The 24,858-nt window shown below is 43.3% G+C and overlaps 1 protein-coding gene across 4 annotated transcripts in view; it reads left to right on the top strand.

The window, feature by feature from the left end:
• The window catches only part of LOC110492486 (glutamate receptor-interacting protein 2), a 54,054-nt gene that overhangs the window by 5,357 nt on the left and 23,839 nt on the right, over window positions 1-24,858 (top strand). For 3 of the 4 annotated variants that reach the window (XM_021566847.2, XM_021566849.2, XM_021566850.2), the window contains exons 2-14: window positions 3,217-3,291; window positions 5,304-5,439; window positions 6,718-6,863; window positions 7,449-7,535; window positions 7,634-7,709; window positions 8,450-8,595; window positions 11,473-11,620; window positions 11,813-11,982; window positions 18,342-18,461; window positions 18,744-18,899; window positions 19,147-19,333; window positions 20,508-20,653; window positions 24,693-24,773. In XM_021566847.2, coding sequence (XP_021422522.2) covers window positions 3,217-3,291; window positions 5,304-5,439; window positions 6,718-6,863; window positions 7,449-7,535; window positions 7,634-7,709; window positions 8,450-8,595; window positions 11,473-11,620; window positions 11,813-11,982; window positions 18,342-18,461; window positions 18,744-18,899; window positions 19,147-19,333; window positions 20,508-20,653; window positions 24,693-24,773 — 1,674 coding nt within the window. The remainder of the gene's footprint in view (window positions 1-3,216; window positions 3,292-5,303; window positions 5,440-6,717; window positions 6,864-7,448; window positions 7,536-7,633; window positions 7,710-8,449; window positions 8,596-11,472; window positions 11,621-11,812; window positions 11,983-18,341; window positions 18,462-18,743; window positions 18,900-19,146; window positions 19,334-20,507; window positions 20,654-24,692; window positions 24,774-24,858) is intronic. The other variant, XM_021566848.2, reaches the window with a different exon arrangement.

Raw genomic sequence — 24,858 nt, 5'->3', positions numbered from 1 at the left:
ATAAAAATTGTGCTGCCTGTGTAAACGCAGCCTATGACGACACACCAAATGTGTTTGATGGATCGCAGGAAAAGAGCAGGAATAGGTTTTTGTAGAGTGCAGTGCAAGCTACAGTATGTCCTCCAATGATCTGACTGCTGTACTATTATTATATTATGACCATCTTGAATAAGCGCTTGGAGGTATTATGACAGCAGTGGTGTAGCCTACGGGCTATACGGATATCACTTAGGCCCATTATTCTACTGATATCAACACAGCAATTAAGAATATGTGAATCACGCTGCTGCTCTCTCAATTATTTGCGCCTTACAGATTGTGGTTGTTATGGATGACCGTTCACAAATGTATAGTTCTATTTTACCCCAATAATGATTGAATTGAAGAAATATAGGCTAAGTTGTCCATCAATCATTGTTAATGGGACCGGTGGACAGACAGCCAGTGAAAAATGCTCTCTTGCAACAGCTGAATAGTGCAGATCCCAGCCTATGGAATAAAAGTTTGAGAGAGTTCCTAACACCTCCGTGGTATAGTGCTTCATACATACTGTCAAAAACGAGTAGGGCTTTTATTGCTCAATCTAGTTTGTGCTGATAGAACAAAAATGTCCAAAGGCATCAACAGCTGCAAATGATTGAGATATGGAAGTGTCACCCATAGAGATCATATTAAAGATGTCTCTACCTATTTGCCATATGTGCTTTTGTCTGTGCCTAACAGTGTTCATACCATGTTTGTGCTGCTATGATGTTGTGCTGCTGCCATGTTGTGTTGCTGCCATGTTGTGATGTTGTCTTAGGTCTCTCTTTATGTAGTGTTGTGGTGTCTCTCTTGCAGTGATGTGTGTTTTGTCCTGCATTATTATACACTACCGTTCAGAAGTTTGGGTTCACTTAGAAATATCCTTGTTTTTGAAAGAAAAGCAAATTTTTTGTCCATTAAAATCAAACTGATCAGAAATACAGTGTAGACATTGTTAATGTTGTACATTTTACCTTTATTTAACTAGGCGTGTCAGTTAGGAACAAATTCTTATTTACAATGGCGGCCTAGGAACAGTAGGTTAACTGCCTTGTTCAGGGGCAGAACGACAGATTTTTACCTTGTCAGCTCGGGGATTCGATCCACCAACATTTCGGTTACTGAACCAACGCTCTAACCACTAGGCAGCCTAGTGTCGCTGGAAATGATAGATTTTTTTATGGTAATATCAACATAGACGTATAGAGGCCCATTATCAGCAACCATCACTCCTGTGTTCTAATGGCACGTTGTGTCAGCTAATCCAATTTTATCATTTTAAAAGGCTAATTGATCATTAGAAAACCCATTTGCAATTATGTTAGCACAGCTGAAAACTGTTGTTCTGATTAAAGAAGAAATACAACTAGCCTTCTTTAGACTAGTTGGGTATCTGGATCATCACCAACTGTGGATTCGATTACCGGCTCAAAATGGCCAGGAACAAAGAACTTTCTTCTGAAACTTGTCAGTCTATTCTTGTTCTGTGAAATGAAGACTATTGGATGCGAGAAATTGCCAAAAACTGAAGATCTCAAACAGCACTGTGTACTACTCCTTTCACAGAATAGCACAAACTGTCTCCTACCAGAATAGAAAGAGGAGTGGCAGGCCTCGGTGCACAACTGAGCAAGAGAACAAGTACATTAGAGTGTCTAGTTTGAGAAACAGATGCCTCACAAGTCCTCAACTGCCAGCTTCATTAAATAGTACCTGCAAAACACCAGTCTCAATGCCAACAGTGACAAGGTGACTCCAGGATGCTGGCCTTCTAGGTTGTGCTGACCTTCTAGGCCAGCATCCTGGAGTCGTCTCTTCCCTGTGTACGTTGAGCCTGGTGTTTTGCGGGTACTATTTAATGAAGCTGCGAGTTGAGGACCTGTGAGGCATCTGCCAGTGTTTTATATATGTTTCCACACTATGAGGTTGGTAAAATACTACGGAATTGTGAAATTATGACAATGCACTTTTAGAGTAACAGCTGTTTGAAAAGACTGCCTGAAATGTCAGCTTTTTTTGGCTGGGTGGGGTTTGGTCTGCCTGATATAAGTTAATAGACCAATAACAAGAGTTTGCCCTCCTCTCTGCCAGAAGCAGCTAGTTTTCAGATCACACATCCCTCCCATTAGGCTCCTCCAATTAGACCCTTCTCTCTGACCACTCCCAGACAGTCCTGGCAAAATTCTTTCTTGAGCTATTTTTGTTTCTTTTTGACCCTTTTAATTACAGTCACAGTAAGGTACTTAATTGGTACCCAGAAATTATTTGATATTGAGATAAAAACGGCTGCATTGGACCTTTAAGTGTGTAACGTGCTGTTTAAATCACTTGGTTGAAAAGGTAGTCCTCAGTGGACTGGATTTTAGGAAGTGCAGTGTCAGATTTCTCATCATCGCGAATGCTGACATACCCACGCTGCTGTATCCAGCTTCAAACAGCCAGGCAAAGCAGGGCCACTGCTCATCTGGGCCCGGTGCTTCTGTGGCAGTAATGGCTCCCACTGTAAAAAGAAGATCCTATAAGAACAGATAGAGCCTTTCCTGGTTTCCTCTGTAGCAGCTGTTGTAGATGACTGAAAATGGTTGTATTCTCCACATGCCTGAACAGTCCATTAACCACAACACGTTCCCTCAAGAGTATTTCCCAGCTCTAACTTATGCTGAATGCACCATCTTGGTGCATAATGTTTCACTGCAGGTAGAAGATGCCTGTGGACAGAAATCTAGGATCAGCTACTCCAAATCTAAAGGCAACATTATCTTCAGATCAGCGTCTATTGGAGAAAATTCCATTTACTCCTAATGTGTCTAATAGGGTTCTCTGTGTGGCTTCTGTCTCACACTAAAACTAGCTGTCTTGATCTCTTGACCCTTCCCACTATGTTACAGTGGAAACAGAGCAGCATGACCTTCCGGCTCACAGATTGACCTGCCAGTATTCTGTTTGAGTTACCTAAGTGCCTGTTGGAGGAGTTTTTTCCTGTTGTATCTCTCTCTAATGTCCACACTCATTCTAATGGGGATCAAAGGGTTAAACGAGGCCCTGGCAGCTGTCAGCGTATGGATGGGGGATGTGTTGGTGTCAGGTTCCCCCCCTCCTCCCTCTCCTCTCTCAGGAGACACATTCCTTACATACTGTAGTAGTTCTCCAAACATCCAGATTATTCACCAAATGTTCCTTTCATTGTTTCAGATGACGGGCCCTACTCTAAGGGCAACAAGGACTCTGGAGGGACTGACCATGCCTCCAGGAGACGCAGTATTGCAGGTACAGTGGGGTTACACCTTACTGTGACTTTCAGTGATTCCACTGTTTCTCCTCTGTGGTACCATCTCCAATATTTTCAGCCTTACTCTCTCCAAGATGTAAGGATATCTGAAGGAGTGAAGCTTTTCAATGTGATTGTTTGATCACACATGTTCCATCACGTCTTCGCTGCGTTGGTTGATAGGTGTGGCACTGTTATGAATATATTGTGCTGTAGTGCTTAGATAAGGAGGAAATAAGCCTATGTAGCATACCTGTCGTTGGAGACAAAAGGAGTCCTCTCCCCCCATGAATTTGGCATGATTTAACAGCACAGCACATTGTGGCCAGAGACAGAATGGGACCAAGTACATTACCTCCACAAAAAACTACAGCATCTGAAGGCACTACAACTAGATATCCATCAGAGCTAGTGTCAAGCCCAATTTATCCTCAATTCTGTTCAGGAAATTTAATTTACAAATCTGTAATTAATTTCCTTTTTTCTGTCAAGATGTACTTTTTCAATTCATTCACTGAATTCCATCCCATTATGGGGAATGTACTGAGTTTAAATGGAGCTGACCCCACCCCACTATCCATCAGTTTATATGGAGCTGACCACATCCCCTATCCATGACATCCATCAGTTTATATGGAGCTGACCCCATCCCCTATCCATCAGTTTATATGGAGCTGACCCCATCCCCCATCCATGACATCCATCAGTTTATATGGAGCTGACCACATCCCCTATCCATGACATCCATCAGTTCATATGGAGCAGACCCCATCCCCCATCCATGACATCCATCAGTTCATATGGAGCTGACCCCATCCCCCATCCATGACATCCATCAGTTTATATGGAGCAGACCCCATCCCCTATCCATGACATCTATCAGTTTATATGGCGCTGACCCCATCCCCTATCCATGACATCCATCAGTTTATATGGAGCTGACCCCATCCCCTATCCATGACATCCATCAGTTTATATGGAGCAGACCCCATCCCCTATCCATGGCATCCATCAGTTTATATGGAGCTGACCCCATCCCCTATCCATGACATCCATCAGTTTATATGGAGCAGACCCCATCCCCTATCCATGGCATCTATCAGTTTATATGAAGCTGACCCCACCCCACTATCCATCAGTTTATATGGAGCTGACGCCATCCCCTATCCATGACATCTATCAGTTTAAATGGAGCTGACCCCATCCCCCATCCATGACATCTATCAGTTTATATGGAGCAGACCCCATCCCCCATCCATGACATCTATCAGTTTATATGGAGCTGACCCCATCCCCCATCCATGACATCTATCAGTTTATATGGAGCTGACCCCATCCCCCATCCATGACGTCCATCAGTTTATATGGAGCAGACTCCATCCCCCATCCATCAGTTTATATGAAGCTGACCCTACCCCCTATCCATGACATCCATCAGTTTATATGGAGCTGACCCCATCCCCTATCCATGACATCCATCAGTTTATATGGAGCAGACTCCATCCCCCATCCATCAATTTATATGAAGCTGACCCTACCCCCTATCCATGACATCCATCAGTTTATATGGAGCAGACTCCATCCCCCATCCATCAGTTTATATGAAGCTGACCCTACCCCCTATCCATGACATCCATCAGTTTATATGGAGCAGACTCCATCCCCTATCCATAACATCCATCATCAGAGAGTAGAGGGAGGGGGAGAGAGGAGAGAGAGAAAGTGAGTCAGACAGAGAGAGATAATGAGGGGTAGAGAAAGAGACAGAACGTCAGAGGCAGAGATAATCAAGCCGTGTTTGTAACAGTTCAGACAAACAGACTCTGTGTCCCAGATGGATGCTGACTCAGTGACTCTGTCCATCCACTGTTCCTCCTGTGTTTTTCCCTGTGTCGCTGTGTATCCCTGTGTGTCCCTGTATGTTCCTGTGTGCCCCTGTGTGTTCCTATGTGTCCCTGTTTGTTCTTGTGTATCCCTGTGTGTCTTCCTGTGTGTCCCTGTGTGTGTGTAGAAGACTACCGGGGTGTGACCACCGTGGACCTAATAAAGAGGGAGGGCAGCAGCCTGGGCCTCACCATCTCCGGGGGGTCCGATAAGGACGGCAAGCCCAGAGTGTCCAACCTACGGCCAGGTGGGCTAGCTGCCAGGTGAGATCTCCACTGAGATGACACATCCGTAACCTGGCAACCGCAGCGAGCTGTCTGTATGTGTTACCCACACCATCCACACTGTAACACACCGCCTCACACTAACCTGGGGATCATAAACGCTGCAGGAGACCAGCTGTTTACTGGGTGATGTGGAGCCTGGAACTGATATTCCACCAGAGCATAGTTTAGGAGAGGGTCTCCTATGTTAATAAACAAGATAAATATGGATGTTCCCTATCACACAAACTAAATTAAATGACATCTTACTACAGTGAATTAATTGGTATTAAGTTAATGTAGAGAGAACTGTTTTAAGCGACTACCTGCTTTATTTAATTGCCTCCCAATTCACTTGGTATTCATAGGGATTTAATGTTTCTATTTTGGAGTGTGGAGCCATGTTATTTCAGTAAAGATAGTTGAATAAACATTCAATTCATATAATTTGTCCTTATGTCAGCCATAAACGCAGTGGAAAGCTCTCTCACGCTTCAGAGTGACTAAGTGGCATGTGACTGCAGCCTCTCATCTTTATTTATTACACACACACTCATATTAAATACTGGAAAATTAAATTATTTCTGCCACCACAAAAGTGTCTCAGTATAGAATGTGGTCAACCGACTAGATATGACAATCGTGATATTACTTAACAGCTTATCTCACTGCTATTATAACCATTACACCACTGGCCTGTTTGCTAGTCGACTCGGTTGATCTCATACACACAATATATCTATGTTAAAATGAAAGCGTATGACCGTGTTTGGTAGGCTCATGCTGATGTGTGTGTCCTGAGTCACTGTAGCGATCGGCAGTAGCCCAGAGGTGTAGCAGAGCAGCACATCTATTTAATTAGCATCCAAATGAGCATCGTGTTGACTCACAATGTCACATGGGAGACATCATGTGAAACATGTCTCTCATCTCTATCTGTCTGTCTGTCTGTCTGTCTGAAGAATTCTAGGGTTGCATCTATTTGCATAGCTTGTGTTATAATTAGACAGACTTTCTGCTACAAAGATGCCGAACATTAGTCATGACAGGGCAGTGATGAAGATACACAACAACGTTCTGAAGCCATGAATCAGGAGATAATATGTTGTTTTCAGAGTTTATCATTAGTGGGGCCAGGAGGTTTTCCTAAACATGTGACCCAACCAATCCAGAGATATTCCCTGGCTAAGTGACATGGTCAGGAAAAACTCATCAAGCAACGTCTTCAATGTTCTCTGCTGGGGTTGTGCTCTATTGTAGCTCTATCTCTCCTTGTAGGAGTGACCAGCTGAATGTGGGAGACTACATCAAGTCTGTGAACGGCATCAACCTGTCCAAGCTCCGCCACGAGGAGATCATCAGCCTGCTGAAGAACATCGGGGAACGTGTGGTGCTGGAAGTGGAGTACGAATTACCTCCCTTTGGTATGAGCACTTCTAGTGTGTATCGTCCTGCATCTATTATAGTAGGTCTATAATATCCATATATTTTCAAATAACATATACAGTAGTGGAGATAAGGTCAACATAGCTTGCCTTTGTTCTTGGTTGAAAAAGCATCCAATTCTCTCTGTTGTTGTCTTCTCATGCTGGGACATTATTCCAGTACAGTAGTTGTCAATTTATTTCTGGACTGTGACCCAGCAAGTAAACAAACTAATCAGAATCCCAGTGGAGGCTGGTGTCATTTTCAATCTGAAGACACGCTCATTTGAAGGCCCAAATGGAATGAATGGAATGTGTTTGATTTCTTTGATACCTTTTCATTCTAGCCATGAGCTGTCCTCCCTCCACTGGATGATCCAGTTTTGACCCATAAGGACCAAAACAGCAACCCAGCAATGGGTCGCAACTCACATTGGCAGTTAACACTAACCCTGAACCCAAGGACCCTGTACAGCAAACGAGAGGGGAAAATGCTTAGATAAAATAATTCAAACTCAGGTTAAAACACTGAATGTGAATCATGAATGTGACAGTTGTTCTCTCTCTCCCCATCTCTGTTTTCAGTCCAGAATGCTCCCTCGGGTGTCATATCTAAGACCATAGAGGTGTGCCTATACAAAGAGGGTAACAGCTTTGGATTCGTCATGAGAGGTGGGCATCATTCAGTCTGCTAGAATGTACAGTGTGTATAATGAAGGGTGGCAGAGGATGAAAGATTGAACCTGATCGTGTGTGTTCTGCTTCTCTAGGAGGGTTCCATGAAGACTGGCACAGGTCTCGTCCTCTGGTAGTGACCTACGTACGGCCCGGGGGTCCTGCTGATAGGTAAAGACATGCATAGGTGTGTGTGTGTGCGCACGTGCGTGCACACACGTGATTATTCCCTCATGAGTAATTTCACATGAGTAAGCAATAAAGAAGCTCTGGAACGCCTTGTTTTCAGTCAGTGTATGTATCTGTGTGCAATCTGTACAGCTTGCTGGACCTGGTTTTCTCTTTGCCATTTGTTTCAATGGCAAATGCTATTGAAAAGATGTAGTGATGCATGCCCCCCAGACCTATGGAAATGCAGTCATGCATTAATGTTATATCCACATTAACGGTATAAAGAGCAAGCTTCATCCTAAGGCTAGGGACTAGCTAGCTGAATGCTGTACTGCACTGTCTCTGTCCAGGATTTCTCAGAAGATTAAGGGCAACATACTTAGTATATACATCAAACAGTGATATGTTGAGTGTACTGTACACCATGAGATAATATATAGATATCATTTATGCTTATTAATGTATGTTCATTCATTTCCTGAGAGGTCAGAAGTAGAATCTATCTTTTACCAGAGAGAGGACATTGGGAGCTGTTTGGTGGCGAAATATGACTGTACTGCAATGTCCAAAACACCTCCTTCTTCCCTTTTTAATGTTCCTCTATTCCTAGAGACAGCAAACGGAAAGATGGTGACCATGTGATGTGTCTGTGTGGACAGAGTGCCTGCATTCGATGCCCTCTCCTTCATGCACACTTAAGGGTTAGTGTTCTCTCACCTCTCTCTCTGTCTCCCTAACAGAGAGGGCACACTGAAGGCTGGTGACCGCGTGCTGAGCGTGGATGGGATGCCCTTAAACCGAGAGAAGCACGCTGACACCCTCACTATGCTGATGCAGTGTAGCCAGGAAGCCCTGTTCCTGATTGAGTATGACGTCTCCGTCATGGGTGAGCACACACACGCTGGTCGGAGGGGTATTATGTGAGAATACGGCAGGCAAAGCAACATCGCTCTGAGGGTAAATTATGCGCCCGTTCCACAAGAATGTATTAGAGCGAGTGTTCGTTGCTCACAAGCCGCCACTGGGGATTCACACGCCTACAAAACATGTCAACACTTAGTAGGAATGGTACAGCAGGTACATACAATAAATACTCTACTGATTCTATTATAGAAGTCGACTCTTTACCATATATAAGTAAGCCAAACCACCCGGAAGTTTAGGATTATTTTCTTTCATTTTGCATGTTACAGAACGGTTTTATTCTTCTAAATGAAGCAAAAAAACTAAAACAGAGATCTAGGCTTTTATACACCCTAATTAGAACTAGTGCTTCACAGTCAGTCAGTCAGTCAGACAGTCAGTTAGACAGACAGATGTTCCTGCCCCCGAAAGAGCCTCACAGAAGGGTGCAGAATGTTGAGGACCGAGAGCTTGCGTCAGTTTGGCATGGTCAAATGTCAAATAACCCTTCAGTCTGTTCTCCTCTGATTAAAAATAAATGAATACAGAAATACTTCATTTACATAGGTATTCACACCCCTGAGTCAATACTTTGTGGAAGCACATTTGGCGGCGAATAAAGCTATGAGTCTGAGAATATAGAGCTGGTGGGATTTTCCATGCACCGGCAGAACAGAGACGCTACCTCTGGTAAGACGAGGGGTGGGGGGGCTGTGTATTTATGTCAATAACAGCTGGTGAGAGGTATTAACAGATGTCTCGAGGTATTACTCTCCTGAGGTAGAGTACCTTATGATAAGCTGTCAACCGCACTATTTACCAAGAGAGTTCTCATCTGTATTATTCGTAGCGTCTATTTACTACCACAAAGAGAAGCTGGCATTAAGACCGCTCTCAACCAACTCTATAAGGCTATAAGCAAAGAAGAAAATGCTGACCCAGAAGCGGAGCTACAAAGTGCCCGGGGACTTTAATGCAGGCAACCTTAAATCAGTTTTACCAACATTTTACCAGCATATCAGGTGCAACCAGGGGAAAAAATCCTAGACCAGATTGAGAAAAGTGTCCAGATTAGTCTCCCGCTCCTTGAAAAAGGCAGCTCTAGCCTTTAGCTCGATGCAGATGTTGCCTGTAATCCATGGCTTCTGGTTGGGATATGTACGTACAGTCACTGTGGGGACGACGTCATCGATACACTTATTGATAAAGCCGGTGACTGAGGTGGTGTATTCCTCAATGCCATTGGATAAATCCCGGAACATATTCCAGTCTGTGCTAGCAAAACAGTCCTGTAGTGTAGCATCCGCGTCATCTGACCACTTCCGTATTGAGCGAGTCACTGGTACTTCCTGCTTTAGTTTTAGTTTGTAAGCAGGAATCAGGAAGATAGAATTACGGTCAGATTTGCCAAATGTAGGGCGGGGGAGAGCTTTGTATGCATCTCTGTTGGTGTCCACATCACCAACCAACTATCATGGTCCAAACGTACCAAGACAGTCGTGAAGGGGGCACGACAAAACCTTTTCCCCCTCAGGAGACTGAAAAGATTTGGCATGGGTCCCTAGATCCTTAAAAGGTTCTACAGCTGCACCATCCAAAGCATCCTGACCGGTTGCATCACTGCTTGGTATGGAAACTACTCGGCATCTGACCGTAAGACGCTACAGAGGGTAGTGCGAACGGCCAAGCTTCCTGCCATCCAGGACCTACATAATAGGCGGTGTCAGAGGAAAGTCCAGAAAATTGCCAGAGACTCCATTCACCAAGTTATAGACTGTTTTCTCTGCCTCCGCATGGCAAGCGGTACCGGAGCACCAAGTCTAGGACCAAAAGGCTCCTCAACAGCTTCTACCCCCCCCCCCCCCCCCCCCCCCACCCATGCACTGCTGCTACTCGCTGTTTGTTTGTTACCTATGCATAGTCACTTTGCCCCCACCTACATGTACAGATTACCTCAACTAGCCTGTACCCCTGCACACTGACTCGGTACCATTGCCCCCTGTATATACTGTAGCTCTGTTATTCTTATTGTGTTACTTTTTATTATTACTTTTTATTTTAGCCTACTTGGTAAATATTTTATTCTTCTTGAACTGCACTGTTGGTTAAGGGCTTGCAAGTAAGCATTTCACAGTAGTCTACACTTGTTGTATTCAGCGCATGTGGCAAATAAAGTATGATTTGATTTGAGTCATCTTGGGTATGTCTGTATCAGCTTTGAACATCTGGATTTGGGGATATCCAATTCTTCCTAGTAGATTTTCCCAAGCACTGTTAAGTAAGATGGGGACCGGCGGTGAACAGCAATCTTCAAGTCATTCCACGGATTTTCAATGGGATTCATATCTGGGCTTTGGCTGGGCCACTCAAGGACTTTCACATTCTTGTTCTAAAGCTATTCCAGCATTTATTCGGCTATATGCTTGGGGTCATTGTCCTGTTGGAAGGTAAATCTTCGCCCAAGTCTAAGGTCATCCGTTATCACTGGATAGCATGTCTCAAACCGTATGTCATCAGCTGAGACAGCTTGACATCTGTGCTGCCGGAGTTAAATGTTAAGTGAGGTGGGTTGAGGTGAAGTAAATGGGAATATCCTTGTTTGGAATAAAGTGGGAAAAGATCATTAACAAACCAAATGTCCCCTGAAATAAAATAATGGGGTCTTCAATTTAGAGAGAGGAGATTATGAAGACAAAGTAAATGTGGAAATTATAATTATAACATTTCTTAAGTACTCAGACACTGATTTCATCATTGTACTGTAGTGACCTTATTAAACCAACACTAAGCAACCTCATCAATTCACTACAGTACTATGGATATTCTACCCTAATGCCGTGCATGTCTATCTTTCTCTCAGAGTCTGTGCAGCAGGCCTCTGGCCCCCTGCTGGTGGAGATAGTGAAGTGTCCTGCAGCCAGCCTGGGTGTCAGCCTGGCTACTGCAGTGTACAGGAACAAGCAGGTCATCGTCATTGACAAAATCAAACAGGCCAGTGTGGTGGAGAGGTGAGCCAAGCCTCCTGTCACATACAATGTAAAACTTTTTTACTTGCATACCAAAGAGATCATACTGTATTTTGCATGAAAATAGCTTTATACTAAATGTAATATTCTTTTCTACTTTCAAACCCCCTCTGTCTGTCCCTTTCCTACCCCTCTCTCTCTCTCGCTCTCTCTCTCTCTCTCTCTCTCTCTCAGGTGTGGGGCATTGCATATAGGTGATCTTCTCCTGTGTATAGATGGGACCAGTACTGAGCACTGTTCCCTGATGGAGGCCACGCAGCTGTTGGCCCAAACCTCTGACATTGTTAAATTGGAGATCCTGACAGCCAATCAGAGCAGACTTCCCATGAGACCTCAAGACACAGGTCTTTATATTTTTATTTATTTAACCTTTATTTAACTAGTCAAGTCAGTTAAGAACAAATTCTTATTTACAATGACGGCCTACCAAAAGGCAAAAGGCCTCCTGCGGGGACGGGGGCTGGGATAAAATATATATATATATATATATATATATATATATATATATATATATATATATATATATATATAGGCCAAAACACACATAACGACAAGAGAGACAACACAACACTACATAAAGAGAGACCTAAGATATCAACATAGCATGGCAGCAACACATTACAACAACACAGCTGGGTAGCAACACAACATGACAGCAGCACAACATGGTAGCAGCATAAAACATGGTACAAACATTATTGGGCACAGACAACAGCACAAAGGGCAAGAAGGTAGAGACAACAATACATCACTCAAAGCAGACACAACTGCCAGTAAGAGTCTTTGAGTGAAGAGATAAAAATGTCCAGTTGGAGTGTTTTTTGCAGCTCGTTCCAGTGGCTAGCTTTGGGGACCTTTGGGTGCTTTGGGGACCTTTAACAGAATGTGACTGTCAGAACGGGTGTTGTATGTGGAGGCCTAAGAGGGTTTTAGAAGTAAGCATCCACCAGTGGGTCTTGGACGGGTATACAGAGATGACCAGTTTACAGAGGAGTATAGAGTGCAGTGATGTGTCCTATAAGGAGCATTGGTGGCAAATCTGATGGCCGAATGGCAAAGAACATCTAGCCTGCCGATCTATGAATTACGTCTCATTAATCTAGCATGGGTAGGATGGTCATCTGAATCAGGGTTAGTTTGTCAGCTTGAGTGAAAGAGGAGTGATTACGATAGAGGAAACCAAGTCTAGATTTAACCTTAACCTGAGGCTTTGATATGTGCTGAGAGAAGGACAATGTACCATCTAGCCATGCTCCCAAGTACTTGTATGAGGTGACTACCTCAAGCTCCAAACCCTCAGAGATTGTAATCACAACGGTGGGGAGAGGGGCAGTATCCCAACACTCTCCAAGGCGTCCTCTCCTTCCCCCTTCACAGTCCTTTGTTTATGCAATGTTTAGGTAGTTTTCTGGCAAGTAAGATAGCACCAACAGATATGGCAGCTCTGCTTCTAGCTCCTAAGCAACTTTGCAGTATTTCGTTTTTTTTGTGTGTTAATTCTTACATTATTAGCCCAGAAATGTCTTTGTGTTATTACATACAGCCAGAAATAACTTTTGGATATCAGAGCGGCGGTAACTCACCAGCATTATGGACAGGAATATGACTTTCTAGAATTGGATCCTTTGTTCGTACCACCCAGGGCAATCAAACTTATTCTAGAGACTGCTCCGGCAGAGAAGAGGTATTCGAAGTGGACTTCTAGTCCGACTCAGGAGGCATGCATACCATTCACCGCTTCCGAGTATATTACTTGCTAATGTTCAGTCTCTGGATAATAAAGTATTTTATTTTTTATTCATTTTATTTAATCTTTATTTAACTAGGCAATCAGAACAAATTCTTATTTACAATGACGGCCTACACCAGCCAAACCTGGACGATGCTCGGCCAATTGTGCGCCGCCCTATGGGACTCCCAATCATGACCGATTGTGATACAACCTGGAATCAAACCAGGGTGTCTGTAGTGACGCCTCAAGTACTGAGATGCAGTGCCTTAGACCGCTGCACCACTCGGGAGCCCAGGGCGAGGATCTCCTTCCAGAGAGACATCATGGATTGTAACATACTCTGTTTCACGGAAACATGGCTCTCTTGGGATATACTGTCCCCATCCATTCAGCCATCTGGGTTCTCAGTACATCGCGCAGACAGGAATAAAGAACTCTCCGGAAGAAGAAAGGCGGGGTTGTATGTTTCATGATTAACCCACATGGTGTGATTGTGATAACATACAGAAACTCAAGTCCTCTTGTTCACCCAACCTAGAAAATCTCACAATCAAATGCCGACTGTATTACCTCCCAAGAGAATTCTCTACGATTATAGTCACAGCCGTGTATATTCCCCCTCAAGCCGATACCATGACGGCCCTCAAAGAACTACACTGGACTCTATGCAGACTGGAAACCACATATCTTGAGGCTGCATGTATTGTAGCTGGGGTTTTTAACAAAGCAAATTTGAGGAAAACGCTACCAAAGTTCTAACAACACACTGACTCGCGCTGGTAAAACATTGGACCACTGCTACTCAACTTTTCAGCAAATCTCTCTCCAGCAAATCTGATCACGACTCCATTTTGCGACTTCCTTCCTATAGGCAGAAACTCAAACAGGAAGTACCCGTGCTAAGGTCTATTCAATGCTGGTCTGACCAATCGGAATCCATGCTTCAAGATTGTTTAGCTCACGCGGACTGAGATATATTCTGGATAGCCTCTGAGAATAACATCAACGAATACACGGATATGGTGACTGAGTTCATCAGGAAGTGTATAGGAGATGTTGTACCCACTGTGACTATTAAAACCTACCCAAACCAGAAACCGTGGATAGATGCCAGCATTCGCGCAAAACTAAATGCACAATACACCGCATTTAGTGATGGCAAGGTGACTGGGTATATGGCTAAATACAAACAGTATAGTTATTCCCTCCATAAGGCAATCAAACAGGCAAAACGTCAGTATAGAGACAAAGTGGAGTTGCAATTCAACGGCTCAGACATGAGACGTATGTGGCAGGGCCTACAGACAATCATGGACTACCACGGTGTACTATTCCAACCTCAGGAGGCTGAAGAAATTTAGCTTGGCCTCTAAAACCCTCACAAACTTTTACAGATACACAATTGAGAGCATCCTGTTGGGATGTATCACCGCAACCGCAGGGCTCTCCAGAGTGTGGTGCAGTCTGCCCAACGCATCACCGGGGGCAAACTACCTGCCCTCCAGGACACTTATAGCACCTAATGTCACAGGAAGGCCAAAAAGATAATTAAGGACCACCCTAACCACGACCTGTTCACCCCGCTATCGTCCAGAAGGTGAAGTCAGTACAGGTGCATCAAAGCTGGGACCGATACACTGAAAAACAGCTTCTATCTTAAGGCCATCAGACTGTTAAATAGCCATCACTAGCTGGCTTCTACCGGGTTACGCAACCCTGCACCTTAGAGGCTGCTGCCCTATATACATAGACTTGGAATCACTGGCCACTTTAATAATGGAACACGAGTCACTTTAATAAGGTTTAAATAATGTTTACATACTGCTTTACTCATCTCATACATATATAATGTATTTTATTCTACTGTATGTTAGTCAGTGCCATGCTGACATTGCTCAATCTAATATTTATATAATTCTTAATTCCATTCATTGACTTTTATATTTGTGGGTATTGTTGTGAATCATTTTTAGATGCTACTGCACTGTTAGATACTACTGCACTGTTGAAGCTAGGAACACAAGCATTTCACTACATCTGCAATCACATCTGCTAAATATGTGTATGTGACAAATACAATTTGATTTGATTTGCATATGTAACCCAGTAGAAAAAAATTCTGATAAACTGTGTTTTAAGCATATTACCTACATAGTTCCCTCTGCTGCTGTAAAGGGACTGCAGAGGGTGAGCTGCCTCCCGTATGCTGTGAATCACTTAAGTGTGGAGAGGGCTGGAGGTTATGAGCACTGTACCCTGGTGTAGACCGCCGGCCTTTTATGCATCCCGACAAACTACACACACACACACAAACACACACACACACACACACACACACACACACACACACACACACACACACACACACACACACACACACACACACACACACACACACATACACACATACACACATACATACATACATACATACATACATACATACATACATACATACATACATACATACATACATACATACATACATACATCTTGTTGTGTTTTTGGGCCAACAGTCTGAGGTGGTTTATTTTTTATTTATTATATATTTTTTCAAAATGATTAAATTACAAAGCACTGATGTCATGTACATGATGAACAGCTTTAGTTGAAATAGTTTGATCCATGTAAGTATTAACAGGTAGAAAGGAACACCTAACAGTTGATTGACAGAGCCTTTGGTCAGAGGTTGTTTCTTAGTATGTGAGGTTGGGAAAGATTGTGAAGCCTGAAGTGTGGTACAACTACGCTGTGTCTTAGTGTCAACTACAGTGGCTTAGTCTTATCTGCGGTGGGCGTCTCAGCATTAGAATATGGATCTTATGGCTAAGTCATTATATTATGGAGACACCCACTACCCAATGGAGTTGAATTACATATTGTTATCTGTCATCGTGAACATGGATTATCATATTGCACTGTATCACACTTATGTAGGGAATTGATGGGAAATGATGTCAAATATATCACTAGCCACTTTAAACAATGCTACCTAATATAATGTTTACATACCCTACATTATTCATCTCATATGTATATGTATATACTGTACTCTATACCATCTACTGCATCTTTATGTAATACATGTATCACTAGCCACTTTTACTATGCCACTTTGTTTACATACTCATCTCATATGTATATACTGCACTCAATACCATCTACTGTATCTTGCCTATGCCGCTAAGTACCATCACTCATTCATATATCTTTATGTACATATTCTTTATCCCCTTACACTTGTGTCTATAAGGTAGTAGTTTTGGAATTGTTAGCTAGATTACTTGTTGGTTATTACTGCATTGTCGGAACTAGAAGCACAAGCATTTCGCTACACTCGCATTAACATCTGCTAACCATGTGTATGTGACAAATACAATTTGATTTGATTTGATGTGTGTACTCAAGATAGTGAAAATAAAGTGTTTCAGGTAGGTTTTTATTTGTGTCTGTAACATTACTGTAATTTTTCATGTGCTTCTAAATTGGATTGGATGTAGATTCATTATTGAAATTAAATGCCACAACGATGAGATTATATTTTAATGATACATTCCCTTTGGGTATTAGACATGATCATAAAATGCAATTTGTCTAATCCTCGCTGGGATTTAATAAGACTGATATGGCAACTAAAAGATAAGCTGTTTCTAAAGTATTCCTCAGTAAAGATAGGAATTAGAGCTCTACTCTACAGGAGCCAAATGGTTACAGGACCACAGAGTGGGATGGAAGATTTGGAGGAGTGGATAGAAGTTGCCCCTAACTACTGAGAAAGGGTCACACCTTGTCACTCTTCCTATGGTTAGGCCTAGGGGATACGAAAGGGTTAATGACAACTTCTGCCTGAGACGAACGTTGTGGACGTTTGAAAAATACTTGCTTTCATAAGACATACTACAATGTCTTGGATTTAACCAGATGACCTGGATCTGTGAGACATCCATGGCTTTCTTGCAAATCCTTCATCCATGTGAGGAGGGAGACTGTCACAGATTAAGACTGTACGAATAGAACACTACGGATTACTGTCGTGTGTAATTCTCCCTGTTAAATATAGCTGTGTGGTTTGGTCACATTCAAGTGTTCAGTGTAGCTTCACATTTTTCCCTTGAATGTTTCATTAATGATTGGGTTTTACTACATTGTTTGTGGGTGTGAGAATAGAATAGCCAATACTGTATCTTTCGGCTACAACCTGCATTTTACAGCATTAAAGAATATAAATCATTTGTAAAGGGGGTAAACATTTGGGGACACAGCCATCACACAGTAAATGCAGTCCAAAGAGTAGAACATTTCAGATCAGTATTTATTCTGTCTCATCTGGCATCTTTTTCTCCAATCCCATTAACTTTTCACACAACTGAATAAGCCTCAGGTTTGACACTGACAGCTCACATGCTCAATTGGTCAATTGGCCTGCCAATCAGGAGAGAGGCAGGACATATCTTATCCATGAGGCGTCATCTGCAATTAGCCTTTCGGGTTTCAGCTGTGTTCAATGAAGGCAGATTCACATGGCATGTCCTCACTTCGCAAGGCAGTATTAGCTCAGTGAGTCAGTTCTGGCTGACCTACCAGTGTTTTTACAAACCTAGTTTCTTTTGCTTTCTTCAAAGTGAAATTGTAAAATGTTCTCAAATCTGCATTCAGCTTTGTTGAAGCTTGTTAGTAAAAGTAAGAACATTTCTCAGCCATTCTGTCCTTCTTTGCTCCATTCAATTACATGTGTCTCACTGATTTTCCTGTGTTGACAAAAATGCATTATGCCACAGGATTCAATCTAGTGTACCATGAAGAAAACAAAATATCAATGACTCTGCCTGTTATCCTGCAGGCTCTGGGGTGTAAATGGAGATTAAAGCAGCATTTAATGGGTGGAATTTAGCAGCACATTGCTGTGCCTGAGTAGAGTAATTTTCCTTATAAACAACTTTTACATTTTGTTTTGTTTCATTGTGGCTGCAGTGAAAGTGGAGAAGAGCAACCTTCACCATTGGGACCCCACTGTTAACTACAGCCACACCCAACACTGCAAGACATGGAGCAGTCCCAGCCACCCACTCAACCAGCAGGACCACTGCACATGTGAGTTATAATGTGTGAATATGCTGCTGGGTATAGTTCAGTATATAGAATTTTCCTTGCTAAGTGTATGTATTTTAAAAGTTGCTGTTGATCATCTGTCTTTTTTCAGTTTATGATCCTCTGATCCCAATGATAATGTTGCGATATCATTAACTGTGTATTAGCATTGCATGTAGCCTAGGTGCACTGTGGAGTTACAGGTCAAGTGACGAGTTGCATTATTCTACCTCGAAGGGGTTTCTTTTTGCATTGATTTGATGTTGTGAGCATGTGTCCTTTCAGCTCTGGTGTGTGGTGGCTTCTCCCCTTCCTCCACAGCCACCTCAGGGTACAGCAGTAGCCAGGGCAGCAGCACCCTACCCTGCCCCATCCCATCCACCAGCCCCCGTAACACCACACATAAGAGACGCCAGAGGAGGAAGGAGCACAAGAGCTCACGTATGTGGATTGTGTACTGCTTTAAAAACAAATGTGTATTCATAACCGGCTTTTAGAATAGTTCGAGAATTGACCTACCTCCCCTCATTAAAGGGGTGACTGCTCTGACGACGGATCACTGACATGGACTGATGGAAAGGCTGATAGCTGACTCACTCCCTCTCCCTCCCTCTCTCTCTCCATCTATCCATTCATTCCTCCCCTTTCTCTCAATGTATCACACTATCCACCCTTCCCCCTCACCCAGTGTCCCTAGCATCCAGCTCAGTGGGCCCTGGGGGTCAGGTTGTTCATGTGGAGACCAGCGAGGTCATCGTGAGGGGGGATCCACTCACAGGGTTCGGGGTTCAGCTGCAAGGGGGTGTCTTTGCCACAGAGACCCTGACCGTTCCCGCAGTCATCCGCTTCATCGAGCCTGACAGCCCTGCCGAAAGGTTACACACACACAGCCTCCCAGACAGAGAAGTACTGTACAGTGTGGAGTGACCTTGACCTTAGGGCCATGTCTTAGTCACTCATCGGACGGTAGGGTGTCATCAGAGGAATACTAATCTGGGTCTCCTATCCGAAGATGACACTTTTAGCTCCGCTGTGTCCTAGCAGTTCCATTAGGCACCTTGCTTTGAGGTAATGGTAATAACTTCAGTTGTATTAGAATCTGTGAGAAGCAAGTGAATCAATTACATTTTACTACGTTTTATTTATAAAAGTTTATCCTGGCCTTGCTTCTAAAAAGCATTTATCTGTTAATTTATTAAGGAAATGGATAGCCCTGATTAGGCCAATGTGTGCTCTCTGCCCTTGTCTTGTAAGAGTAATGTTTGTCTGTATGGACAACAGAAGGCCATGTCCTCTGGGTGGTGTAATACCATTTAAAGTCTCCCTCCGTTGGGAGAGAGTGACTCAAGCAGAACATCCTATTGTGATGTTCGTCTCAGCACTAACGCAAGGTTAATGAATTGCAGTGTTTAGTGAATTAATCCTAGTTGACAGTGCTGCTATGTGTGTGTCCTAATGATGTGATCATGGAAGTAAGCGTGTGTGTGTGTGTGTGTGTGTGTGTGTGTGTATTTAAGCCAGAACAGGAGGGTCTAGCTTTGTTGAATTTAACAACAAGGGTTGATTGTGGATAGGATTGTGCCTTTCAGGGTCCTGACTCAGTGGTTTATTGTTATCAGTGAGTTGAGGTCAAAGTGGAGTTGAAATATGTTCACCATAAACCACCTATCTCTGAAATCTAAAGCAGAGTCATGAGAGTAGGGAACCAGACAGCTGTGTATATTTGTATATGCTCCATATAACACTTTCATGGTAGTAGTAGTAGTGGTGGTGGTAGTAATAGTACGGAAAGGTTTCTTATCGTTTTACAGCAGGACTCTCATGGTCTTCAGTTTTTGAGCGGGCTTCGTCTGAGAAATGGGATGTAAACGAGAGAAGTATTACGAAAAACTGTTCGTAACAACAGTTCAAGTTTGGTTAAATATCTAACTGTATAAAGGCCACACAGAATTATGCCGAATGCCACATATTGTCCCTTATTGTTCTCTACTATGTATTAAAAAGATTCTCACTCCATTGTACTCTTCTAACTATTCGCTGTGTCATCAGATGTGGGTTGCTGCAGGTGGGGGACAGACTCCTGTCCATCAACAGAATCCCTACAGAGGATGGAACACTGGAGGAGGCCAATCAGCTACTGCGTGACGCTGCTCTGGCCAATAAGGTCACCCTGGAGATTGAGTTTGATGTAGCAGGTATAGTCTTTTTAATTAGTTTAACCTTTGTTCATCCAAGTTGAAATAGCATCTCAAATCAAAATGTATTGGTCACATGCGCAGATTTGCAGGTGTTACAGCAGGTGCAGTGAAATTCTTATGTTACTTGCTCCAACAGTGCAGTAGAATGTCAAATACACAAGTAATCTAAACAGCAAATCAAGAAATAACAATCCAAAGTAGATATATTAGTGAGCATGTGTGAGAATCGAGAATATTAATATAAATGTGTTGTGTGTAAAGACAGTATATAATTTGGAAAATGGTATGTACAGTCGTGGCCAAAAGTTAAGTGACACAAATATTAATTTTCACAGTCTGCTGCTTCAGTTTGTATGATGGCAATTTGCATATACTCCAGAATGTTATGAAGAGTGATCAGATGAATTGCAATTAATTGCAAAGTCCCTCTTTGCCTTGCAAATTAATTGAATCCCCAAAAAAACATTTCCACTGCATTTCAGCCCTGCCACAAAAGGACCAGCTGACATCATGTCAGTGATTCTCTCGTTAACACAGGTGTGTGTGTTGACGAGGACAAGGCTGGAGATCACTCTGTCATGCTGATTGAGTTCGAATAACAGACTGGAAGCTTCAAAAGGGTGGTGGTGCTTGGAATCATAGTTCTTCCTCTGTCAAACATGGTTACCTGCAAGGAAACACATGCTGTCATCATTGCTTGGCACAAAAAGGGCTTCACAGGCAAGGATATTGCTGCCAGTAAGATTGCACCTAAATCAACCATTTATCGGATCATCAAGAACTTCAAGGAGAGCGGTTCAATTGTTGTGAAGAAGGCTTCAGGGCGCCCAAGAAAGTCCAGCAGGCTCCAGGACCGTCTCCTAAAGTTGATTCAGCTGCGGGATCGGGGCACCACCAGTACAGAGCTTGCTCAGGAATGGCAACAGGCAGGTATGAGTGCATCTGCAAGCAAAGTGAGGGGAAGACTTTTGGAGGATGGCCTGGTGTCAAGAAGGGCAGCAAAGAAGCCACTTCTCTCCAGGAAAAACATCAGGGACAGACTGATATTCTGCAAAAGGTACAGGGATTGGACTTCTGAGGACTGGGGTAAAGTCATTTTCTCTGATGAATCCCCTTTCCGGTTGTTGGGGGCATCTGGAAAAAAGCTTGTCCGGAGAAGACGAGGTGAGCGCTACCATCAGTCCTGTGTCATGCCAACAGTAAAGCATCCTGAGTCCATTCATGTGTGGGGTTGCTTCTCAGCCAAGGGAGTGGGCTCACTCACAATATTGCCTAAGAACACAGCCATGAATAAAGAATGATACCAACACATCCTCTTAGAGCAACTTCTCCCAACCATCCAGGAACAGTTTGGTGACGAACAATGCCTTTTCCAGCATGATGGAGCACCTTGCCATAAGGCAAAAGTGATAACTAAGTGGCTCGGGGAACAAAACGTCTATTTTGGATCCATGGCCAGGAAACTCCCCAGACCTTAATCCCATTAAGAACTTGTGGTCAATCCTCAAGAGGCGGGTGGACAAACCAAAACCCACAAATTCTGACAAACTCCAAGCATTGATTATGCAATAATGGGCTGCCATCAGTCAGGATGTGGCCCAGAAGTTAATTGACAGCATGCCAGGGTGAATTGCAGAGATCTTGAAAAAGGGTCAACACAGCAAATATTAGGCCTCCCGGGTGGCGCAGTGGTTAAGGGCGCTGTACTGCAGCGCCAGCTGTGCCATCAGAGTCCCTGGGTTCGCGCCCAGGCTCTGTCGTAACCGGCCGCGACCGGGAGGTCCGTGGGGCGACGCACACTTGGCCTAGCGTCATCCGGGTTAGGGAGGGATTGGTCGGTAGGGATCTCCTTGTCTCATCGCGCACCAGCGACTCCTGTGGCGGGCCGGGCGCAGTGCGCGCTAGCCAAGGTTGCCAGGTGCACGGTGTAGCCTCCGACACATTGGTGCGGCTGGCTTCCGGGTTGGATGCACGCTGTGTTAAGAAGCAGTACGGCTGGTTGGGTTGTGTATCGGAGGACGCATGACATTCAGCCTTGTGAAAAACTGAGTATGTGGCTAAGGTTTGGCTAAGGTGTATGTAAACTTCCAATGTGTCGGAGGCTACACCGTCTCTCCCGAGCCCGTACGGGAATTGTAGCAATGAGACAAGATAGTAGCTACTACAACAATTGGATACCACGAAATTGGGGAGAAAAAGGGGTAAAAAAAACAAAAAAAACACAGCAAATATTGACTCTTTGCATCAACTTTATGTAATTGTCAATAAAAGCATTATGAAATGCTTGTAATTATACTTCAGTATTCCATAGTAACATCTGACAAAAAAGACACTGAAGCAGCGAACTTTGTGGAAATTAATATTTGTGTCATTCTCAACTTTTGGCCACGACTGTACAGCCACGACTTCCAATTTAAATTGGAAGTTTACATACACCTTAGCCAAACCTTAGCCACATACTCAGTTTTTCACAATTCCTGACATTTAATCCAAGTAAAAATTCCCTGTCTTAGGTCAGTTAGGATCACCACTTTATTTTAAGAATGTGAAATGTCAGAATAATAGTAGAGAATGATTTACTTCAGCTTTTATTTCTTTCATCACATTCCCAGTGGGTCCGAAGTTTACATGCACTCAATTAGTATTTGATAGCATTGCCTTTAAATTGTTTAAATTGCATCAAACGTAGCCTTCCACAAGCTTCCCACAATAAATTGGGTGAATTTTGGCCCATTCCTCCTGACAGAGCTGGTGTAACTGAGTCAGGTTTGTAGGCCTCCTTGCTTGCACATGCTTTTTCAGTTCTGCCCACAAATGTTCTATAGGATTGAGGTCAGGGCTTTGTGATGGCCGCTCCAATACCTTGACTTCGTTATCCTTAGGCCCTTTTGCCAAAACTTTGGAAATATGCTTGGGGTCATTATCCATTTGGAAGACCCATTTGCGACCAAGCTGTAACTTCCTGACTGATGTCTTGAGATGTTGCTTCAATATATCCACAGCATTTTTCTTCCGCATTTACCTTCCCCACCGTAGTCTGGCTTTTATATGGCTGATTTGGAGCAGTGGCTTCTTCCTTAATGAGCGGCCTTTCAGGTTATGTCGATATCGGACTTGTTTTACTGTGGATATAGATACTTTTGTACCTGTTTCCTCCAGCATTTTACACAAGGTCCTTTGCTGTTCTGGGATTGATTTGCACTTTTCGCACAAGTACGTTCATCTCTAGGAGACAGAACGCATCTCCTTCCTGAGCGGTGTGACTGCTGCATGATCCCAAGGTGTTAATGCTTGCGTACTATTCTTTGTACAGATAAACGTGGTACCTTCAGGAGTTTGGAAATTGCTCCCAAGGATGAACTAGACTTGTGGAGGTCTACAATATTTTTTCGGGGGTCTTGGCTGATTTCTTTTGAGTTTCTCATGATGTCAAGCAGAGGCACTGAGTTTGAAGGTAGGCCTTAAAATACATCCACAGGTACACCTCCAATTGACTCAATTAGCCTCTCAGAAGCTTCTAAAGACATGACATAATTTTCTGGAATTTTCCAAGCTGTTTAGAGGCACAGTTAACTGAGTGTTGTGAACTTCTGACCCACTGGAATTGTGATACAGTGAAATAATCTGTCTGTAAACAATTGTTGGGAAAATTACTTGTATCATGCACAAAGTAGATCGTCCTAACCGACTTACCAAAACTATAGTTTGTTAACAAGAAATTTGTGGAGTGGTTGAAAAACTAGTTTTAATGACGCCAACCTAAGTATATGTAAACTTCCGACTTCAACTGTATATTAGGATGGGCTACAGTATGTGGAGAACACAGTATATATACACAGTGCGTAAACAACAATATATAAACCAGGATATGAGGTGACCAGTGTAAAATTACTATCTATATACATGGAGCATTAGTCTCAAGGTGCAGGGCAGAGAACCGGGCAGGTAGCTCGGTAGTGATGGCTGTTCAACCATTGGATGGCCTGGTGATAGCTGTTTTCTCTCTCTTATTTTCTCCCCACCCCCCACCCATTAGAATCAGTGGTTCCCAGTAGTGGCACGTTCCATGTAAAACTGCCCAAGAGGAGAGGAGTGGAACTTGGCATCACCATCAGTGGTGAGTTACCAGATGCAAACGTCAGGGGGCAACGTAACCTAACATAACAACCCTTGGCCTGCATATCTCTCTCTGTGTGGATCAA

This window comes from Oncorhynchus mykiss, chromosome 16 (assembly GCF_013265735.2).
Source record: "Oncorhynchus mykiss isolate Arlee chromosome 16, USDA_OmykA_1.1, whole genome shotgun sequence".
Classification (NCBI taxonomy): Eukaryota; Metazoa; Chordata; class Actinopteri; order Salmoniformes; family Salmonidae; genus Oncorhynchus; species Oncorhynchus mykiss.
This window is presented reverse-complemented; position numbering and strand designations above follow the sequence as displayed.